This window comes from Rhinolophus sinicus, linkage group LG01 (genome assembly GCF_036562045.2).
Source record: "Rhinolophus sinicus isolate RSC01 linkage group LG01, ASM3656204v1, whole genome shotgun sequence".
Classification (NCBI taxonomy): Eukaryota; Metazoa; Chordata; class Mammalia; order Chiroptera; family Rhinolophidae; genus Rhinolophus; species Rhinolophus sinicus.
Genome location: NC_133751.1, coordinates 148709639 through 148734568, shown reverse-complemented (window position 1 = coordinate 148734568; position 24930 = coordinate 148709639). Strand labels below are relative to the sequence as shown.

The window sequence follows — 24930 nt, the reverse complement described above, 5'->3', positions numbered from 1 at the left end:
GAAAACTTTTTCCTTTTCATACAGTAACTGTAATCCAGACTTAACTTTCACATTTATATTTAAATAAGTATGGCTGAGGTTGATAGCTCTTCCTTATATTTAAAAAAAATTCTAATTATGTTTTCCCATAAAGCAATAAGTACTAATATCAAACATGCTTTAATCAGATATAATAAACACTTTAAAAGAGTTGTTAAAAATATATAGAAGTAAAATTTTCTACGAAGAAGCACACATAAAGTAAAACTAAAATGTAGGCAAAAAATAATGACCATTTTGAAAGATAAGTGTACAATTTAAAGACAGAATTAAGAATTGTCACCCTTACTGGTAGTGGTAAGTACTTAAGAGCAAAGCATCATTTTGGTCCAATTGTGCTTAGAATACTTTGATTCCATTTTAAGATTTCAGTAAAATCATCTGTAGAAAAACGACCACTCTATAAAACTATGAAAATTCCATTATACATCACAACAAAATGCCATATACTTTTTTATACTGAATGATTTCAAACTAAAACAGCAGACAGCTAGCTACTTTACATGCAAAAAAATCTCTAAAATATTTCTCTGGATTATTGTAAGTAGGTGTGAAACTTCACAAAAAGGAAATGAAAATACCAGATTAGTAGATATCATGACCAGTTAAAAACATCTGAAATAAAAAATTTTAAGCTCTATTAAAAAATTAAGAGGAAAAAAAAACTCAAGAATTTAACATACCGTTCAACTAATAAATAATGGCCTATGTGAAATGACATGCTTAGATTGACAATTCCTGAGTAGAAATATGATAGCCAATAGAAAATGAATACTTTACACCAAGTTTAAAGGAATTTGCTGCCATCACTATAGCAACTGTCCTAAGGAAACTAACATTTTCAGCAACCTGCAGACCAAAATTAGATTTAGTACGCAATAAAAATATAAATATGGCAGTATAGCCTACATTTCCATTTCTGTACAATTTTCTAATTGCTTTTTGAGCTGTGAGAATAAGTGGGTTTCTCCTTTGGAGCAAACTATCAAAATAGACTCATTAATGTCCAGTGCACTAATGAGCAATGGGTAAAGAAGGTGTTAATTATGCCACACTAAGATTCAAGAAAAAGCCCTAGTGAGCACTTGGAGGTGTGTATAAACTGAAGGAGTTTCTCCATGTTTATGTATTTATGGCATGATGCAACAGAATGACAGCAAAGTGGTCACTCCATGGTTAAGAATGGAAGTATTAGATACGATATGCTGAACAAAGAACCTCCAAGGATTAATTAAGGCATTGGGTGGGGGCAGAGGAAATCATCCAATTTTTGGATCTACGTGATTTTCTAAACAGTTTGTTTTAAAATATATGTATACATTAAACCAGCTCAGTTTATGCCTTATAAATCCAAATAGTAATTTAACCAAAAAACTTTACACAAAAACTACCTCCTTAATGTGTAATAACAAAAACTTGCAAGCTAGAGTATGAAGATTTTCAGGAATATGATGCTCGACGTTTATAATCCCTTTCCATGCTGAAGTCCTACATACCACATTGAATCTCTATTCACCAGCCTGACCATTTAATTTTTTCTGGTACAAGTGCCTTGAGACTTTTCAGAGGTCACTGCAACAGTAGACAGCTTATAACAAAACCATTAGCAGTTTGGTTAGCTTAGGGAAACCTCTTACTTTCCTTTTTTGTTTATTATCACTGCATGAATCTGCAGCATATGATAGTTTATAATTTCTCAGGCTTGTTAAATTCATGTTAAAGGTCTGTTTTCTTGTTGAATAAATTTTGTTCATATAATGCTGCCTATTTCATACACTCAGTCTTTAATAGCACCTTTGGTCTATGCGCAACTCACAGATCAAAACAGAGGACTAAAATAGGGGTTGATGATGCTATTTACATGTGTGATTCCTGCTGTCTTCTTGTTAGTAGCTTTAATATAATAGAAGACCTTGTCTGTTTTGTAATTAACACATCTTTACTGGAGAGATATTTGGAAGTGATTGCTGTGAATATACTGGTTAGTAAAATAAACACAATCACACACCACTTTCTGTTATCAGACAAATTTGTGAATTGTACACATTATATTCCAGATCAACAAACTGTGATATAACAGCCAAGTAGAAGACACATATTTATATAACCCTTTATTTTTCTGAAAATATGTATTCACTCTGACCCTGCAAATATAATTAGCTTGTGGGATGTGCAGATTTCAGTACCATGGTTGCTTTACTAATTGCAACTCTTGGAAATAGATACTAAATATTTGGAAGCTGCCAATACAAAATAAAAACTGCATCTTTTTTGTACATCTGTCTCAGCTTATAAAAGCAAAATAGTTTTAAAAACAATACTGTGTTCCATATTTATTCCAAGCACACCCAAGGGTCAAGGACCTATCATTTCATTTTAATAACGAATTTGGTTTAAGACTCAAAACTGTAATTATTTTTGAATTCAGTTTCATCTATTTTCTTTTTTTTTTTGGCTTCTTTCATAAGTATAGTACAATTTATCCAATATGCTATTTATTTTTAAATTTGTGTTTTCATATCAACTGTTAGGTCACTAAATTTCTAAAGCACCACCATATAGTTCCCAAGTTTTAAATTCAAAGGAGCCTATTTTTTAAGTAAAGCTCTTAAAATTAATTTAATACAAAGATACCTGAAAGAAAAATGCATAAGCATGTCTGACAGAAGTTACTATAATTCATAGTCACTCTCTCATTCTGCCCTTCCTCTTTTTTTTTTTTTTTAACAGTAGCTGCTGCCTTTGGCACTTCCAATTGCACCTGTATTGAAATCAATGACTATGAGAAGTGTTTACATATAAAATGAACTAGAATAAATTTTGAAAAGCTTGAAAAAAATTTTAAGACCTCAAAATCAATGTCAAACATTGAAGAGGAAGAGTTACAATTCAGTTACCAGTTAAGTTACATATTTAAAATCATATAAACCCACCACCATATAAAAAGTCTCTAAATGACTATAAAAGCACTAGGTTTAGAAAGAAAAGCAACACCCCGTATCAAATACCCTTTATCACCTAGAAATGACCTGTTATCAACAGCTTAGGTTGTTTCGAGATTCTTTAAAAATTAAGGGTTCATGTGACCTGGGACATACTGCTGGGCTCTGGGGTCATTTTGTTACTTCTGCAGCCATGCACTGCCAGACATCCACCAGAGAAGAACATCTTATGTCTCTTGTAAGCCCACAGCATAAAAAATTCAAAGAAATCTTACTTTTTTATGCCATTTCCAATGAAAAGCACTAAGAACTAAAACTGACTCATGCCAAATGCATATCACCGAATTGCTGTGATTTCTTAGTCTCAAGTTTGCAACACGGAAATTATTTATAAAATGGCAATTTTAGCTCTGGAAAAGAAATTCCTAAGTGTGTGTACATTTTATTTCTTCATCCTTGGAGAGTTGCTTACTGTAGCTAGAGATCTGTAGTACAACTTCAATATATTGGGAGACAAAAAAGGGGGGACGTGGTGTAACTGGCATAATGCATTTTTTTTGACAAGTGAAGACATGCATCAAAATTCAAACAGTAAAGCCACAAGTTTTGAGCGTATATGACTTAATGAAAACAAATTGATCTTTAGAAACTAGTATGGCAAAAGGTAATTAGACATTTTTAGATTCACGAAACTTTGTAAAAAAACATAGTTAAGTCAAAGCTTGGCAGGATTTTTTAGTGTATGCATGTAGTCAGCATGGTATAGGTGTTTAAATGCTTGAGACACTCTGCTGTCAGAATCCTTCCTAAGTTAGAATTCTGGCTCTATCACTTGCTAGCTAAGTGATCTAGGAAGTTATTTAACCTCTCAACGTCCCATCTGCACGTGAATGACACCTCAGAGTTGGTGATATGATTAAATAAAATACTACGTGTGCCTGCCTCCACAGTTCATAGTGTTATTAACTGGGGCAGTCATGGGGTTGCCCAGTTAAGATCTCCTTTCAGTAGAACCTGCTGTGGAGAGCACAGCTGACTCACAACCTCCAGATGCTATACCCCTGGAACCTCTCGGGTTTTACCCCAGGTCACCCTTCCCTGGGGCTGCTCTCAGGCAAGGACTGAGCACAGTAGGGGTCCTAGGACCTCGCCATTCCTGCCAAATAAGGGATCCCTCTAAAGGGAAACTGTATCAAGGACCCCTATAAGCCTGGCTGAAACTTTGTTAAAAACGTGTGTGACGCATTTCCTACCCAATCCTGCCTTCCCTTCTCCGTCCACAGGATCAGACCTGTACTGATGTCTGAAGGGTCTCCCCTTTATTCATCACAGGTGTTTCCCCTAGTAAATCTCTCGCATATCCAACTCCACTTTGAAATCTGCTTCTTAGAGCCCCCAAACTGACAAAGTAAACAAAGCAGAGTACTGCTACTGTAATGTACTGTTAAAGTTAGAAAAAAGCTACCCTAAAAATTAAACCAGAATTGTAACTTTGGCATCCACAAACACTTGGCATATGAAAACATCAAAGGAAATTAGGGAAGGGCATTTAAAGACATATTTCCTTAGGAAAATTCCTAATTAAAATAATGTTAAAAAAACATACAGTTATACTGAGTATTATCTTTTTTAATTAAAATGACAAATGCCTAGAATCTTGATACTCCCGCAAGGTAGGTATTTCTAGACTTGTGTGTGACAAATAGTGAACTTAAAAACTGAGCTTCTCAGGGGACTGTTAATGAGCTATGTAAGAGCCTGTCATCTCTGGGTCACTGGTCTGAATACAATTCTTCTGGTGGCTACTCAGTCAGCCTACATAAAATGAACAAGTGATTTCAGATTCCTTTCTAGTAGACAAACTAAAGCAACACAACTGCTATGCTTATCAACAGCTCCGCATAAAGTAAAGGAATAAAAGGATCTAGAGACTAAAGGCTGGGGCTTGACCATGTCAGTGAGGAAGTAGGGAGGGTGGATGAAAGGACTTACGTAGTTCTGGTACTTTAACATCACCTTCAAAGAAAAATGCAAATACATCCTCCAAACTGCCATCTCTCAATAGGCAAAGTCATGTTCGTAAAACAAAACATATAAAGGTCAATTCCTTTTCTGTGTATCACTTTTATGTATTTTATTGGGCTTATTAATTAAATGAGTGTGTAGAAAGTATCTCGTCTAATCTCTCAACAACTAAAAGTAGGTATTAATATTCTCAATTTATGGATGAGGAAACTGAGGCTCGGAGAACTTGGATAAATTCAGTGAGATGACACACCAGCTGATGATACCATTATGATTTGTACATACACAGCATGCCAAAGCCAGTCCTGTTCATCACCAAGCTATTTGATGTAACAGTTATTCTAACACAAAAGCAAGAAAAAACTTCTATTAGATTCAGTTAATTGACAGCAAGTTTAACGTCTTACTCACTATTGAATATCCATCCCCCAGTAGAGTACCTGGCACATATAATTTGATGCAGGATAAATATCTATTGAAATGAAAAGCTCCAAGAAAGCATTTTTGGATACTGTTTTATATAAAGTTTTACCATTCATGTTTATTGTTCCTTTCAAAAAATAAAACATTCATTATCTATAAAAATCTGATCACTAGGCTTTATAAAACATACACTTCCCATTTTCTTATCACGGCTCAGTTTTGAATTCATGGAAAACTCCATGGCATGCTGAACTGAAAAACACCAACATCAAAAAGCACGAACTTGTGTTTAACTTGGAATAAAAACTGCACATAATAAAGCTATCTGAAATGTAAAAAGGTGGCAGTGGGCATCTACTAACCAGCTTACTTATAGTCCAAGAATGACCACTGAAGAACAACTATGACTTAGAAGAAAATTTACCACCATAATCAATTCTATCCTCTTTGGGAAATCACAATGATAACATATTAAACCTGACAAAACTAAGTCCCAGGTGCAGAAACAGCCTCACAATTAACAAGGGCTAATGTCAAATCATTTGAATATGATCTTAAACAATATATATGGGCTATGAAAAGGCCTCTTATACAAAGTCATGTTTCCATCTGCTGGCAGTAAGGACAGGGAGCAGACCTTACTCTTCTCTGTTTCCAGTGTATGCTTGGCATACAATAGTGGTCAGTAAGTGTCTGTTGAACGAATGACCAGGGATCATTAGACTGGGGAAAGAAAAGCACTCAAGAAGCAAAAGAGTTAATAAATAATATTCTTATAGATAATGGGACACGGTTTTAAAGGTTTTCCTGTATCTTTACAGAAACAGCTGGATTCAAACTAATCCAGCTATTGAAGCACATCTATATCACTCAAAATGCATAGCCAGTACTAAACAATAAATTAGCTCAGAGATTATATTATTAATGTAGAAGCTCTAAATTACAAGAACCACATTAACAACTGTTAATTTTATATAAGATTTATGCTTTTTAGAATTGTAAACATAAAACTGCTTTAACATTCCTAGCTGACAATTTCTGATTATATCAGTTAAATATTATAAACTATTAAATTTGTCTGTCAGGGATAGTATAAACACATTAGCACCTACAATATTTTCTTTAATCCTCACAGATTAAATCTGTGTTATAAAACTTCAAATTGATAATAACAGTGAAAATCAGGAACAAAAGATAATATAGTAACTAAACTCGTTCCAAGAGTTGGGTGAGTATGCTCACAGTGCTATACTAAAATATTAAAAGTAGAAATAGAATTTTTTGTGTCCTTTTTTCTATTTTCCTCTTTCAATGTGGAAAACTAGATGAAGAAAAGGTGTGTGTGTGTACACAATTTGAGATTAGGACTATCCACCCCTAATTGACCCTTATGGGATAATGATCAAAAGAAAATCTGAATAACAGCTATTGTAAATCTTTTACTACCTTCAGAAGACAAATGTCATGTTAAACTTGAACTCTAGCTCTAATTACATACAATCCAAATTCATCAAGGCTAATGTCTATGAACAAACTGGCTCACTGACCTTATGAATTTCATGTATTTAATAAATGGCTCTAAGACTGCTAACATATAAAAATTACTTTAAAAAACTCACAAAATTAACTGCAGTTTTTTTTCTAATATGCTGAAAGCCAGAATTGATAACAGGTAACCACTGACATTCATTCCTTGATTTTATTTTATAAACAAATATTTATGAAGAAAACTACTTTTGCCAGACACTATATAAATTCCAAGAAAATGTTTCCCCCAAAAGAGGCCCCAGTCTTGCGAAAGAGACAACACAGACAGATGAATAAAACACAAAAAATGGTTTTAAGTACAATATATTAATCATTTCAACGGACAGAAGTTTAATGTAATATATTCATTTTCCTCTTCATCACATGCCCCAGAGAAATATGCTGGAAGATAGTAAGTGCTCAATAAAAATTAGCTGAATCAGGAGAGCATTCCTAAATTAGTCAGGATGTAGAAAATACATAAGGGAAAGTTTTCATTTCTTTTGTAGTCATTACCTTCATCTTCCTGAAGTAATGTGAGCAAGTTAGTAATTAATTTATAGACTTGTTCTCAACAAAACTTTCAGAAGTATTCATTTAAAAAATATGCTAGTTGTAATTTATTTTAAGCACATTATTTTAAGCCCCCGAATAACAAAGTGCCATTTATTGCACACCTCCTATTATGGCACGTGCACTGTAATCATTACATATACCACTTCATAATACTCTGAATACTATGAGATAGTTATAGATGAGAAATCTGGAGCTCAAGATTAGGTAACTTGCTCAAGGCCATGCTGTAAAGAGATAAAAATTCTAATGTAAATCTGATTCCAAAGCCTAAGTTCTTCATTACTCTATGCCCTGCCTTATGATATTGAAAAAAAAACACAAAAAAACGAAGAAATAGCTAAAACAAAACTATTATTTAAGCAGTTTAAAATCTCTACCATCTTAAAACTTTCTAATACAAAATTTCTTGGATAAATAAAATATTTGCCCCCTTACCCTGAAAAAGACATAACCTTCTAGATATCTGAAAGTAAAAGGTCAGATCTTATAACATTCATTCTCTAACTCTTTTCTCCTTTATTTGTATTTATTCTTCAGGGTCCCATCTTTTTTGTAAAACACTGATTTTAAAAAAACAAACAGCAAAAACTACTTACTTTACATTCTAATATATCTGTGAAACAAAAATGAACAAAGAGGTGAATACCACCTGGAATGATATTGTTTCCATATTCTTCCCCTGAGGTACAAGCTCGTCTTTTCTGAGTGATGTCCTGTCCATCCATCAAAGCTCTGTCCCAGCCTCATCTACTTTGTGCAGCCTATACCGATTTCTCCCTTCTTCTAATTTAATTTGCATTTACTATGTTTGCTATACAAGCACTACTTTATTGCATATTGGCATATATAAGGTTGTGAGTAAGTGTTGATTTATCTCTAGCAACCAGTTGCATACTTAATTACAGGAAAAAAGCAGGATCAGTATAATTTGTGTTCTATCAGTATACAAGGTAGGATGATTCTCATATAATTAGCAAAATGTTCTCTGGCTCACTAGTAATACTACGTGTATATGATTTATCTTCTCAAAGAGACAAAGACCATTTTTTCCTTATTTTGTATCCCAGAATCGTTAGCACACAGCACATCAGGTGTACCTACTGATGAGTTGATCTGCAACTAGATAAACATCACGTTTTAAAAATCCATTGAGTATTTCTGATCAGATTAAATAAAACATTTTCAAGATAACCCAGCCAATGTTAATATTTATTTGGACGAAAGGGTTATTAGTGTTATTTATTTTTTGTTTTCAAAATAGAGAACAGACACACAGATTGATGGGAGTTAGCAGGTAACATTTGAACATTTTACTGACAGGAATTCTGACAAGAAAGTAAGTTCTCAAAAGCAGTAATAGCTTTATGCTCGTTTTATGACTATGCACACAGTGATCATTCTTTTTGCCCTAAAGAAGTATAGTTATATTACAAGTTGAATTAACTTCTCAATTTGCTGCTGGATCAAGTCCAAGTTGTAGGCTGAATATACAAGACAACAAAACATTAAGTAAGAGGGTGTCACTGTGCCACTTGTGAACTGAAATTTAAAATATTTGAATATGTGTATTTTACAAATAAACTAAAACAGAATCTTAAAAACTACTTCACTGATAAGTTTGGAGCAGAGCTCACTGGTAATTTCTATGAGCTTACTCTCCATTTAAATTATGAATTTTATTATCATTGATTTTCACCTATAACATTTTAAACATTTGTAGAATTATAAAATATATGGAGTGATATGGATTTTTTATCATGATATGGTATATTTTATTATTTACATCAGTCTCAATGTGTGGTACTAGTGATGTCAGAAAAGCTGACAGGGATGAGAATGTCTAAATTGTTTTTTTATATTAACAGAACAAATACTACATGAGAAAAATCAATTAATATATAATAACTACTATAAATAGTACAGAGAACTATTGAAAACTTAAGAGAAAATATGTAGCTCCTTCTTCTGACTTATGCTGAAGGGCGTGACACCTATTCCTAAAAGTTAAGAAAGGCCTTGTGATGACCTCTGGTACTCATTTTCTATTCCTGAGGTACTGTAATGATATCGTTCATAATTGTCTAATATTAAAGAGCCAGTAAACCAGTTTGAGCTCTGCAATTTTATAAACTTAGATTTGTACCCTTTTTAGACTGCTTAACAATGGTATGATTTTATGCAAAGTAATCTCTTTGAGCCTAATATTTTTGGTCTCTCATTGATAAATGGAATAATAACAGTGCCTAACTCCAGACTTACTGAAAAGAATAAATAAGACAAATTGAAATGGCTATCACAATAATATCTGGCACACAAGAGTAATTCCATAAAGATATAGTCAAGTCACATAAAAGGAAATCAAAAATTATAAATTGAGATTATAAAGAAAGAATCCATGCTTGTCTTATCATTCAAAAAACAGAGACAATAGTAGGATTTATAAAAATGGAAATATAAAAATATATAGGAAAGAGGTATATGTGAACAGAGACCCAACTTAACCATTTTCATACAGACTGCCATTTTAACTCTTGATCTAATCATTGCCTTATTAAATATTTTGACATCTTTGAGAAACCAAGTACAAGGAAGAAGGGGGAAGTTCTATGTTATTCTTCAATTTTTACAAGTTTATATAGTTAAGTTTAAAGATTTAAATAGAACACTGGCCATGGATTTACTAGCATTTAATTTGCTTCATGTTTGAGAATTCTTGACACTGGGAGAATCATAAATTATAACCAAACTCAGACACTTTATAGATGAAGTTATATAATTAGCAAAGAACTAGATCTTTTTTCAGGTAATATAATTGTATGAATCTATATGTTAAGTACAACAAATGATATGAATCAATGATACATATTTATACTAAATTTTTTCAAAAATATTTTAATACTTGTGATGTCATAATTTTAGATATATTATTTTTAAAGCATACATTTTACCACATGACAGCAGTCATGTGATACAAGTGTATTTTTAAATGTAATACAGCCTTTTAATATGAATTATAATTAATTAGAAATAAACAATGCAAATTCCAATGTTATATAATATTTAAACTAAGTTTGGAAACTAAAACTATCATTTAAAATATTATAAACAAGATAATCTAAAATAAAATATATACTAATTTATTTACATTTTATTTTGAGACTGCTTTTATTGGATTTAAGTTTGCATTTTCCTTTTCACAGTGGCCACCATCACATGAGCCAAGTATCATTAAAAAGTAAGTCACATTAATACAAAATGGAACTCTAATTATACTTAAAATTAAGCCTCAATTACTATTTGTAAATATTGTGGTAGGAAAACTTCATCGGATAACTCTGTTACATTTCTAAAATAATAATCATTATGTAAATGGTTTTGTAAAAAGGTGTCTTAATAATTAGAGAAATTGAAGAAGTATTATATTGTACTTTAATTCATAAAACTAATAATAAAAATCAAGGATTTTAAACTCCTTTTATCTGTATCAGTTACGTAACAATACACTTAGTAAAAAAGAAAGTAAATAAATTGAAATACAGGTATGCAACAAGCATCAGAAGTTATCCATTCTGAATTGCCTGGTATATCAGCTATTATTGTTGTTTTTGTGGCTAGTTTTTGCCACGGAAAAGCTAAATCACATCTAATAGGATCATGATTTAGAGAAGACCTCAATTTTTATTTACCATAATATGATGTCAGAAAGTGTTCGACTTCAAATTCATGACAGATAAAAATTCCATGTTTTAACAGCCATATTTAGTTTGTTTGAGCTGGTGAGCAGATGTAAATGTAATCTGCAATACAATTAAACCTCAGGTCTGATAGCAAGCTGATATTTACTTTTAAGCGCTCTAAAAATTATTTATAAAAGCTGCATAAAAAGAATTCCATAAATGTATTGTGATCTTATTTTAACAATTATTCTACACTACAATGGAAGTACATGCTCAAACAAGACACCTCAGCAGTATTTTAAAGCAGTAACCACCTAGCCAATTTCTGTATGTTCTGTAGTTTTTCTAATCCACTCTCCCTGTGGTTGAGCAAAATCGAATTGCCTCTCACATTTGCAGACAGCTCTGTGAAGGTGATAATAGAGCTGCTCCCTGCTGTCATGAGGCAGGAAATAGGAAAATGGCATATGGGGCTAGAAAGAAAGAAATAAAAAAAAAGGGGGGAAAAAGAAGGAACGAACAAACGAACAAAAAAGAAAAAAAAAAACTAAATAAGAACAAAAGATTTCAACAAAGAACTATAACCCAATATGCTTTGCAAGTTAATCTCTTTTCAGAATCATTTAGCATATTTAACCATTCATCTGTGTCCTCACTCCAAAAATGCGAATGATTGCTACCAAGTCTTTGGGACAAGTTTTCATTGTCTAAAATATTTGGAACATACAACTCCAGAATATGTCCTGCCACAATGTCTGCAAAACAGAGCTCTTTAACTAGATTTTTAAAATGTGCCAATCCCAAATTCACCATTTTAAAATAAAGGTAATGCTTATTACAATATTAATGAAATGTGTATAGCAGGCTTTTAATATGGTTTAACGTTCCTAAATCTATGAAATAAAAAAAATTAAAGATAAACATTTATGGTTAGACAATAGCTGAGTAATCTCTAAATACCAAGACACACTTACCGACATATACAGTTTTTTTAAGTAAACAGGTTTTTGTGTAATTAAGAATTCTGCTTTAAACAAAATATTTTTATTTAATGTATGTGTACACAGAATGTGGCAGTAGATGTTAATAAAGATAGAATCTACTCTACCTTTCCTTTTACACTCTGAATGGGATCCACAACCACTGCCACAGCTCTCTCTGACAAGGCTTCAAAGCTCTGCTGAGTGTTGATATCCACACCAGAAAGCCAACAACCAAAGCCAGGGTGACTGTGATACCAACCAACAACCATCTCAGGCCTGAAACAAAGAGGGCATTCAGCGGCTCAGAACAAAACAAGTAATACATTTATGATATGAAAAGAAATAACACACTAACAGGGTATAAATTAAGAAGAGATGAAAAACACATAGGTGTGAAAAAGCACCATTAGAAACACTGAAATCAAGCACCATATTATTCAGAAAACATGGAAATGAATAAGTGTGACAAAGGAGTGGTATCATTAAGAGATGCACATTAGCAGTGGTAGATAAGGCTTTCAGTTTTTCACCTTGTTACCACACTTTCTCAGAGCCAGTTTTTACTCTTTCAGCATTCAAGTAAATATCTACTCTTTAACTCCTTAGCTCTGGGAGTTGGATTTTCCAGGCAGAGTACATTTTTAACAATGGACACCAGGATCCACTGTTGTGAAAGGATTAAATATCAATTAAACCAGCAGTAGAACTAGGAACTCAGTCAAAAACCAATTTGCACTGTTCTGCTCAGCTGCTGAGCCTTTTGCTAACATTAATTTTGAAGTTTTTTCCACAGTAGAAGAATTTGAGCAAGAGAATGACAACTATTGAGAGATTTAATCTGAGAGAAAAAACTTGAATATTTAGATTCTGCCTGCCCTGTTTTTAAAACTCATAATGCCTATTAATATAATTAAATATTCAAAATCTTATTCAGTTGAAATTCTCAAATACATGTAACATACAAGCTCTTTCAATTATAAGTGACTAGAGAGTAACTCCATATGCTAAAGAGAGGGAAGCTACAGCGCAAGCTTACTATGTGATGGCTGAGAATTGTAATACAAAGCAGTTTTCTGATTGGCAAATTTCTTTGATTCTAGATGGAAGAGAGACTAGATAGGTGGGGCATAGCACTGACAGTGATACTGAACATGAACTACATGGCATTTTTTTCTAGGAGAGATATTCATAAACATTCAAAATTTTGAGATATGTTTCTGAAAGTTATTGTCCTTTAAATGATCGTCTAAAATACTTACCTTCCTGTCTGCTTCAACATATCCAACATTTTGGCTTGGAATACTGGATCAACTGCCTCCACACTGACACCCTGGTTTAGAAAGAAAAAATGGTTAGCTTTTATAACTATGAAAAAATCCCACAAAACTTTATATTACAATGTAAATGAACAAAAAGCTACCCAAGAAAACAACCTACATATATTATTTTGAGATGCCAAAATAATTTTATAGGTTTTGATACCTATATTTGATACCTACTCTTGTCATTCAATTATAAACCAAACATCAATAAAGCTTCTAAAATTGACAAGTACCAAACTGCTGTGAGCTAATAAGACAATTTTCAGGATCCTTTAAAAGGTTATGGTTACAGCTGTATATATGTGTATATGAAATACCAAACAACTGAATCAACTATTTTTTGGTTAGGCCTATCTAGACAAGCATACTTCCTAATGCCATCCTTTGATAACTGATAAGCATCTCACCCAAAGTTCTACAACTATTCATCTATTATCATAATCAACAGTTTCAATTCTTTTTATAGTAATGTGAACATTTTGAAGAAGGAAAATAATTTATTAGTTTCCCTGACTTGTTTTGGGAGTGGGTGGGTTCGAAGGGGAGGAAGTTTAGTGCTTCAGTTAGGAGTACTTGGTAGATTAGGTGGCTGGAGGGAAATAAAGACTACTGAATATCAAATATAAAATAGCATTCACAAAAAATTCCCCACTAGAGACAATCTACAGCCAAGTCTTTTAAATGTTGCATTATTTTGCTAGTTCAACCAAAACAAGATTTTAGAACATGGAACTATTAAAAGCATTCATATCATCTCTTCAGTGATAGATCACTGTCATTATAGCTCCCACAAGGCTTTCTTCTAACATCAGGAATTTAAGTCTAATCTACTTAAACAAACCAGTTAACATAAGCACTTTCTTCCCACGAAAACAAACAGTATTTCGAATTCTAATTGAGAATGCATGATCAAGAACAGGGGTATGCAATCTGCTGCCTACAGGCTAAGAATGTTTTGTTTTTCGTTTTTTCATTTTTAAAGGTTGTTAAAAAAACACAAAACAAGAATATGAGACAGAGGCATACGTCTTCACAGAAAAAGTTTACAACCTCCTGGGCCAGAAGAAAAACTTTTTAATTCTACTACACAGAGTGAACAAAGGGATCAAAATCTTCTATTTTATATCGTCAAAAAAGCATTTTCACAGAAATAATGATATTAAAGCTTAAGAACCCTTTATTATAATAGATAAGGACCACATGTAACAAATGTTAATTTTATTATGTATTATATATTCTGACATGAAAAGACAGATACAAATAATAGTCTAAGATTCAAATCTAAATTTTTAGTTAATATGTAGTACATTTGTCTATGTCTACAGTACAAAATAAATATGGATATTCAGGTGGACAAAATCAGCAGAGCCAAATTAATTTACCTCAACAAACTGGTCTATTGAAAAAGTTACATAGTTTTTTATATTTTGTGTTATTTACAAATAAACTGCATTCTGTAGCAATAACTCCATTTAAAATGCTTATTACAGATACACACACATATGTTGACTTATTTAAAAAAAATTTGTTTCTCTAGCATCTACTTTATCAAAATAGGAAAAAGCCTCAAACAGAACAAACAGCTTTATAAAAACAATTTCTTTAATTCAGATATTTTATAAGGCTCAGTAAGTGAAAGGTTGCATATTAGAGAAAAAAACATCCATCATACAGATATACATATTATATTTTTCTAGGCAAACAGATGAGAAGGATATGTGTGTTGTTTTTTGGAAAGTAGGTGGAATAGTTATTGTTGTTTGTCCATTTTCTTTAAATCTCAACATACACACCTATCTACACAAGTCCAATGCATTAAATAAAATAGCAAAACAAAACAAAAACTTCCAGAAAGAACCATGATTCCAAACAGGTAGAATAGATGACTTCTGAAATCTTTATGAAGTACGTTTCTTCTATTAACAAATTACCATACCAGGTCAATAAGAACTAAAATTTATCAGAGTTTTTTGTTTTTTCAAATTTAGCATTTTGAATAGAAGCTTCAGAGCAATTTATCACCCTGCATAGAGTATTTTTAAAAGGGCCATATTTCAAAATAGCTGGAACAAAACATGAGGACTAGATAACGTACGTAAATGAAAATCTAATTATGAAAGTCTCTGAAATCTTTTGAACCAAGTGTTCAAACTAATCAAACTATTTTAGGGTAACTAACTTACAAATCCAGTATGCTATCCCAGTTTAAGCTGAAGCGAAGGTACGAGTAAAGGGATTTAACGTTAGCATCATTCATTTTGTGGGCCTACAGGGAATTCATGATGCATTTAAAACATAAAAAATTTAATTCACTACAACCTAGATTTTTCTATCATTAATCTTATGATGAATTTTTCCTATAGGAAGAGAAAATATAATATGATGAAAGTTATCTTGCATAGGAAAAGAAAAGAGAAAAGAAACACATTTGTTTGCAGGAGGCAACCAGAAAAGTACTCACTGTTCCTGACTGAGGCATAGCAAACACATCTATCACTCTGACGGTGTAATCATCAACAAACTCTCCAAGCATCAGACCCATAACTTCCATTGGAACTCCAGCACGACCATGTTTTAACATCTGTAAGAGGAAGATATGTGGACACAAAGCTTTGAGATCTTTGGTCTTATTTATTTATGTACCTTTAAACTAAGAACCTAATGTCGTTTCAGTGGAAATAAAACACTCTATTTTACAAATGTGCCTAAAATAATAGCTTTAGTCTGAAAGGGTTAAGGTGACAAATATTCCAAAGTAAAAGATACACTGAAAGCAACAGTGATCTCTAAAGCAAATAACTCCATTCAATACTTACCTTTAACAGCGCGAGGGAAGAGATATAGACTTGTTCTGCTGTGTCCACTGCTGGAGCATCTGTAGGTGGCCCCTAAAAACAAGCATATCAATTATTATAAACTCAGAGTTTATGAGTCTAAAATTAAAGTTACATGTTACAGAAACTCGCTTGCTTTCAGAGAATTTTGCGAAAACACGTCAAGTACCCTTTTATTCAGGTACAACACACACACAATCAAAACAAGTCTGAAATATTAAACCTATACTAAACAGAGAGAACTTAGTACTCAGGCAAGTATCCAATGGACATCAAGCTTAAATCTTTCAGCACTGTTAACCTACCTCCACTACAAAATATCTATAATGCACCAAATAGCCATGTTTCTTACCACAATGTGAATGTAAAATGCTACTGGATTAGCGTGAGTAACTGAAAGAGCAATACATACAGCAAATTCTCTGAGCTTGACTTTCAGCTAAAGACAGCATGTAGATTAGGGCTATGGGATCTCTTTGCAGATAGTAGGTGTAGTGGGAGGAGGCGAGCAGAAGACTTCTAATCCCTAGGTGAAAGAGCTGTGAACAACATACACAGTTCCCTTCCCCCTACAAATTTAACACAATTAACCCAGGTGTGAACAAACTGGTTGAAACTGATGCAGCTAACATGAAAATACTTCCACATTCTGACCACTACCTCTAAAACAAATATTACTATTAATCTTATTACAAGCTAAGGAAGGCACTATGTTTCTCCCTAAGGATTCTATGTTCGTCAAAAGCAGCAAAACTCTTACTATAGTATTCTGCAGCACATAGAGTCCTTACCCTCAAGATGACTATAATCTTATAAATGTAATTCTGCCCCAACCAGTGGTCACAGAACACTTTTTTTTTTAAATACTGGGATGTCTTTTTTTTTTTTTTAATTAAAATGAGATGTGACTTATAATTGCCAGGTTCAGTTTTGCTTAAAATCCCTTTTCTTTGACAATAATTCTGTTACAAGTTATATAAAAAATATATTAGCTATCCAAATTATGTCAATATTCTATCTCGCCCGTATAGGTTATTTATAAAAATTACACAATTGCTTTACTCATTACGTTTCACACTTACAGCTCTATGTGTCTGTGTGCTTCTTCTGGTCTATTTACATGCTAAATTCTGTGATTTTTCTTGGTTTTGTTGAAAAGCTCATTAATATTTACTGGAAGCATTAACTATAAAAAGTTCTATAATATGTTTTCTCTAAATACAAGAACAATACAAAAACTACCTTTGTTTCCTTATGTACAAAGTTGTAAGAAAAATCAAATTTTATTTTAATAATAAATGTCGGATAATAAATTTACAAACCTACTGAATTATTTATCTATTATAACCCAATGCAACTTTATTGCTTGCCTTTCAAATACATATGAATCTCAGAAAGAAAACTCTAAGGTAAGGCACAGTGCTATCTACCACACCAAAACATTTGCTGAGGTCATCTTATACAACATAATAATTTTGTTGATATGATCATTTTATTCCTCTAAGAAAGTTAAGAAAATTTAAGAAGAAAGGTGAGGACAGTAGGAAAATGTAGTGAGAGGTTTTGAGGAAGTAATACTTTAAGGTCAGGATAGTGAACGCTGTATAAAAATTATTTCCTGGATCCAGAGCAACTTAAAAACACGCATATGGAGAAAGAATTTAAACTGGTATCTAGACTATAGTTATTAATATTTAGCCTTTCTCAACTTCTCAGAAAATATTAAGAAAAAAACAAATAAACAGGGAAATACAACATCACAGCATCGCCAAAATGCATTACTGACAAAGTCCAGAAACTATTTCTGACACAAAGAAGAAACACTGTTTTTGTTCAACATTGTATATAACCAGTATCTAGCAAAGTACCTGGCACGTAATAATAAGGGAACTCGATAAGTATTGGTTGAAAAAGAATGAATGAATAAATTGAGGTACTGCAAGCCAATGGGACAGAAAGGAAAAACACTCACCATTTATTCTGTGAGAGAGAACAAGTCATATGTAAACAGATGTGAAGATTCTTAGCTCCTCTCACTAGTTTCTGGTGACTCAGAAACATACTATCAGAAAACCATGCAGCTGTTTCTCTACTGTATGGGTGCTGGTTTTAGAGACAGCAGCCAGTGATATTTCCTATTGCCCCACTCATTCCATGACTACTCTTGTTTCTTGATCTAGTCAGACTAAATTTTCCAGAAAACTTAGGAACAAGCACAGAAGGATTTGTAGCAGTGAACTGCATAAAGGAAGGAAGGACAGAAGGGAAGGGAGGAACGGAGGAAGGGAGGAAGGAAAAAGAGTAACCCATGGAAAACACTGTCTATGGGACAGCTGAGACGGTAAGGACCTCTGCTGGAAGTGAGTGTCTGAATCTGAGGCTATCGTTTTTCTCCATGTTCACCTGTTCGGAATAGCACACACCCAGTCAATGACGGAGAAGAAAACCCCATGTAAAGACCCTGGAAATTGAGCTAAGACATCTAAGAGCTTATATAGCTATAGATCAAAGATGACCCAAGATCAAACAAATGTGGGGCTGTGGACAATTTACATACATTATCTTCTGGCCAACATTCCTGGGGAATATAAATAACTAGGTCCCAAAAAGGCAGATATTATCCAAGTAACTATACGTAAGGCAATGGAGAGAAATGAAATATGTGAAATCCTTTATATTACATATAGGAGGAGAAAAAAAGATCTGTTCAAGTGTTTACTTTGACTATTATAGAAATATGGATTAAAGAGTTTTGAACTACTTTAAAATAACCATGATAAACATTAAAACTGAATGCACACCTTGGCAAATCACTGGAGAATAAAAAGCAAACACAAATAACACTGACAATAAAAAAACAGTAGGTCACCAAGAAGGGAGCGAAACAAAAATAGCAAACAATATAAGGTAAGATCAATTCTACTGTGATAGAAAAATATAAATAAATGAATTAAAGTCCCTTGTTAAAAGTCTCCCATAATGGGTTTAAAATGGATAGTCATGTATATGCTGCTTACAAATAACAAAACAAAAAGATTGGTGAGATTTGTCAATCAATGATATACCAACTTCTTCTTGTAAAAGAAGCCACAATAGTCACTATGTTTTACTCACCCTGCCTTTCTTCAGTGATGAATTACATAAATAGATTTTGCACTATTAAACGACCTTTGTACTTCTGGGATAAACTGTTCAAGTTTCATTTACTACTTTTTTTTACTTACGGTTTTTGTTTCCCTGTTCATAAGTGAGATTCTGGCATTTTCTTTTTGCTGTTAAACTTGTCAAGTTTTGATACCATTATGCTAAATTTATAAAACAAACTGAGAAGTTTCATTATTTCCCACTTTCTATGTTCTAATAATATTTATATATACTAAATTATCTATGTCTTAAAAATTTGGAAGAATTCATTAGTAAAATATTTGTCTCTGAAGCTGACTATGGAGCTTTAATTGTTGTAACTTTTTCAGTGGTATTAATAAATTCAGATTATTAATAAATTATATGTCGAGACTAGATGGACTATTACGTTATTTCAGATAATTCATTTGGTTTAGATTTCAAATCACCATAGAATTGAACATATTCTATTTTAATTTCTAATTGTTTAATACTAAAAATATGTAAAACTAAACTTGTTTCTCCCCATCACATTATCACCCAGAAAGATTAATGATTTACATTAAAAAAATCAAATCATAAAAACTATGCTAATAATATTGAAGGGAACACTTCCTAATCCATTCTATGATCCACCACTACCCTGATACTAAAGTTAGACAAACACAGAACAAGAAAAGAAAGCTAGAGACCAGTATGTTTTCTGAACACTGGTGCAAAAATCCTCAACAAAACACTAGTAAACAGAACTCATCAGCATATTAAAAGGATTATACACATAACCAAGCGGTATGTATGCCTGCAATGCAAGCATGGTTCAACGCACAAAACTGACCAATGAAATACACCACATCAATAGGATGAAGAGGAAAAAAATGTACATGATCATCTCAACTGATTCAAAAAAAGCCTTTGACAAAACTGAACACACTTTCATGATAAAAACACTCAACAAACTAGAAATGGAAGGAAACTACCTCAACAAAATAAGCCATATATGAAAAACACATAATATTTCATGGTAAAAGACTGAAAGCATTTCCTCTAAGATCAGGAACACAGTAAGGGTGCCTGATTTCACCACTTCTATTCAACATAGTACTGAAAGTGCTAGCCAAAGTAATTGGACAAGAAAAAGAAATAAAGCGCATGTCAATTGAAAACAAAGAAGTAAAATTACCTCTGCAGATGATCTTATATATAGAAAACCCTAAAGATTGCACTAAAAAACATATTAGAATAATTAAATTCAGCAAAATAGCAGGCTACAAAATCAGCACACAAAAATCAGTTGCCTTTCTATATACAAACAACCAACAATCTGAAAAGGAAATTACAAAAACAATTCCATTTACAATAATATCAAAAAGAACAAAATCCTTAGGAATTAACTTAAACAAGGAGGTAAAAGACCTGTACAATGTAAACTACAAGGCACTGCTGCAAAAAGTTAAAGAAGACATAAACAAATGAAAACACACCTCATGTTAATAGATTCAAAGACTTAATATTGTTAAAATGTCAATATTATCGAAGGCAAACTATAGTTTCAATTCAATCCCTATCAAAACCCCAATGTTTTTGGTAGAAATAGAAAAAAACTCATCCTAAAACTCATATGGATTTTCAAGTGACCCTGAATAACCAAAACAATTCTGAAAAAGAACAAAATTAGAGTACTCAGACTTCCTGATTTCAAAACTTATTACAAAGCTACAGTAATCAAAACAGTGTGATAATGGCACAAAGACAGACATATAGATCAATGGAATAGAACAAGAACACAGCAATAAATCCTCACATATACAATCAAACAATTGTTAAGAAGATGCCAAAACCATTCAATGGGAAAAGGATAGTCCTTTACAACAAACGGTGCTAGAAAAACTAGATGTCCACATGCAAAAGGATGAAGCTGGAACCTTAGCTAATACCAAACAATAATTAACTCAAAATGGATCAAGCACCTAAATGTTAAGACCTAAAACAGTAAAAGAAGAAAACACAGGACAAAAGCTTCATAATATTGATTTGGCAATGATTTCTTGGATATGACACCAATGGCACAAGTAACAAACGAAAAAGTAGATACTCTGGACTTTATGAAAACTAAAAAATTTTGTGCATCAAAATTTTACTGTCAGCAGAGTAAAAAGACAACCCACTAAAAGGGAGAAAATATCTGCAAATTACATATCTGGAAATTATAGAGAACTCCTAAAACAAAACAAACCTGACCAATCAACTTGATTCAAAATCGGCATTTTTTTGAACAGACATTTCTCCAAAGAAGATACACAAATGCCCAACAAGTACACAAAAAGATGCTCAACATCACTAATCATTAGGGAAATGCAAACCAAAACTCTCTCTCAACTCTCTCTCTCTCTCTCTCTCTCTGTATACATATGTGTGTGTGTGTGTGTGTGTGTATATATATACACACACACACATATCCATATACATATACACACACATATATAATCTATCTCTGATCTGGGTGAGGAACCACATTCTAGGTACAAACCCAACTGAACAAAGAAAACAATATAAAGCTGACAACATAATCTGAAATTTCTGAACACTGAAAAAAAAAAGAAAAAGAAAAAATACCTAAAAAAGTAGTTACCCCATTTATGATAAAACAAAATCAATACACAAGTCAACAAAATACTAAAACATTAATGGAAACATGGTCAAAAAATAAATTAAATACATAACAAACACTTGATGAAATAAATATGAAAATTGTCCAACCTCACTATGAAATAAATATGAAAAACATCCAACCTCACTAGTTGACCTTCTATAATTAAGAAATGCCAATTAACACATTAATTGTTGTTGTTTTTCTTTAATATCAAACAAGCTTTACAATGCCCAATTTTGGAAGAGGGTACAATAAAAGAGACACTCTCACCACTGTTGGTGGGGATGTGAACTAGTATAATCAATCAGAAAAGCAACTAAGCAATGTGTATCAAGAGTCTTACAACTGCACAAACTTCCTGACCTAGTTTTGCACTCCTAGAAATAAATATTTAAGTAAATAAGCAGAGATATTTGCATGAACCAGGGCGTTCATGGTAGTTCTTTTTTAAATAATGCAAAGAAACCTAGGAACAAAATAACCAATAATTAAAGAATATTGTTGAAAGCTCCTTTCTCTGAGATCTCTGATGACAGTAACCATCTTAATCAGCAATGTTACCATCAGTTAAAAGTATGCCAGCCTGCTGCTATACTGAATATTTTAAATTTCCAATCTTGAAGGAATCCTCTAACTTAAAAATAAAGCTAAGACCAGGAAGATGGCTGCTACGTACATTCACACAGAGGCAGACTGCTATCCCTTTTTGGGGGCTATGGTAGTAACGGAGGTAAATCAGGAATTAACTCATAAGACAATCACATAGACTTCAATGTTTACCAGTGTAAAGCATTTTAGAGCTAAAGCACCGAAGAATACAGCCTTTTTTTGGCCAGTTCTTAACTGTGTGTAAGGGATTCCACTTCAGAAAGTTCTACTCTGAAACTCTGAGCTATCAGTGTGGAAAAGTGACTTAAAATCATGATATACAGGAAAGGCTCAAAAGAACTTGATGTAGCTTGGAAAAGATTCAAGGTACACAACAGCTATCTTCAAATATATGAAACACTTTGAGACCAAGTTCCAACGAAGTTCTCAAAGTGCAGTTCCGGAACCAGTTGCAGCATCAGCATCATCTGGGATTTTGTTAGAATTCACATTTTTACTGAATTAGAAATTCTGGGGGCAAAGCCCAGAAATCGGGATTTAAAAAAAGCCCTCCAGGTGATTCTGATGCTTGCTAAACTTTGAGAACCACTGATTTGGGCTATATAGTTTGTAGACCTATGGCTAACGGGATGAAGCTATGGGGTGATTTAATTTGGGTTCAATATAAGAAAAATCTTGTATTGGTCCAAGCTGTCTAAAGAAGAGTTAAAGTAAATGAGTTCCTCGTAATTGGAGTTATTCAAACGTAAGTGTTCAAATGTATGAAATGGTATAGAAGGGATTCAAACATTCGGTGTCTGATTAAATCAGGACGTGTTTTTAGGTTCCTTCCTAACTTACTAATGCTATCAATCACCATACTGTCTCCCATGTGAGACATCTCAAATTGAACATCTTCAAAAATCAAACTCACCATGTTTCTCTATAAACTAATTTTCCCAACTTATAATAATTCTAGTTAATTATCTTGAATCTCAAACTAGAAACCTAGGCAAAATTTTCGTTGCTTCTCCTTCAATTCTTATATTGAACACATCATGAAGTTTTATCACTTCTTTGTTATTTTCAATGTGACAGAGGTTTCAAAAATACTCACTTTTGGGGAAAGAGTTTCAATAAAATACGATCCAAAGAGTTCACTCCTAGTCAAGTAAGTTTAGAATATACTGTATATCCATTCTACCCCTCAAATTAATGATGCATGCTAGAATATTAAAGCTCTAAGAAAAATCATTGGAATGGAAAAAAATCTGTTTATCTTTATTTAACCTCATGTTCTACGAATCATTCCATGGGCACGTGATCTTCTCAGAGAAAATCTGGAGCTTGTTTTACAGACTGAAACAATTTATCATTTTTTCAAATGTGAGGGAGTGATCAATCCCAGGTTTCATCCAAATAATACTTAAGGGTAATGAAGTAATGGGCACAGAGAGTCCCAGCACTGGGGTGCTACTCAGCAAAAGAGACAAAACAATGGTTTTTATCCCTCACCCACAGAAAGTTTCCAAGTACCTTTATCTAGCTCTGTCCTCATATCTCAAATTTACAATCCTATGATTTCAAGAGAAAAAAAAGATTTCACAGGTAGAAACTGATAGAAACTTTTTAGACTTAACTATTCTTAGGCTATGTTTATATTTAACTAAAATAGAAAAACGGTGATCACATGTAATGACAAATTCTACACGTCCCATGCATGGGATGAATAAAAAGCTGAATAAGTGTACAGAATTTAATTACTTCAATCATCTTTCATTTACTGAGAACTTATTATGCTTAAGAAACTAAGCTAAATGCTGGGCAAAGTAAGGTGAAAACTGTATGATATAAATCAAATGAAAATATTTTTTGAATTTTTAAAATTGGCCTAGGTTGTTACTATTATAAAAAATAAATAATGGAGAAAATGTTTTCTTTCTGGTGCTTAATCAACAGCATAGCTCTAAAATTATCAGCTTATATAGTGGGTGAACTATTCAAGTTAATTCTACTAACCTTATAACAACTATTTTACCATCATAATAAAGTACAGAAAGTCATTTTCTTGAAGATTGAACATGATGTAACTTAAACTTCAAGGTCCTTTAATAACAACTGTTAAAATAACTGAAGGTAGCAGTATACCTAAAGTGGTATTAAGCAAAAAATAAAATAAAATAAAAAACTAAAGAAAACTGGTATTTCACACAGTGCCACT

At 32.6% G+C, this 24930-nt stretch overlaps 1 protein-coding gene across 1 annotated transcript in view; it reads right to left on the bottom strand.

Annotated features, from left to right (window-relative positions):
- PSMD14 (proteasome 26S subunit, non-ATPase 14) overlaps positions 1 to 24930 on the bottom strand; it is an 81121-nt gene that overhangs the window by 24914 nt on the left and 31277 nt on the right. Inside the window, exons 4-7 of the mRNA XM_019727278.2 lie at positions 16331 to 16402; positions 15976 to 16095; positions 13452 to 13522; positions 12318 to 12468 (exon numbers count right to left, since the gene is read on the bottom strand). Of these exons, the coding sequence (XP_019582837.1) occupies positions 12318 to 12468; positions 13452 to 13522; positions 15976 to 16095; positions 16331 to 16402 (414 nt within the window). The remainder of the gene's footprint in view (positions 1 to 12317; positions 12469 to 13451; positions 13523 to 15975; positions 16096 to 16330; positions 16403 to 24930) is intronic.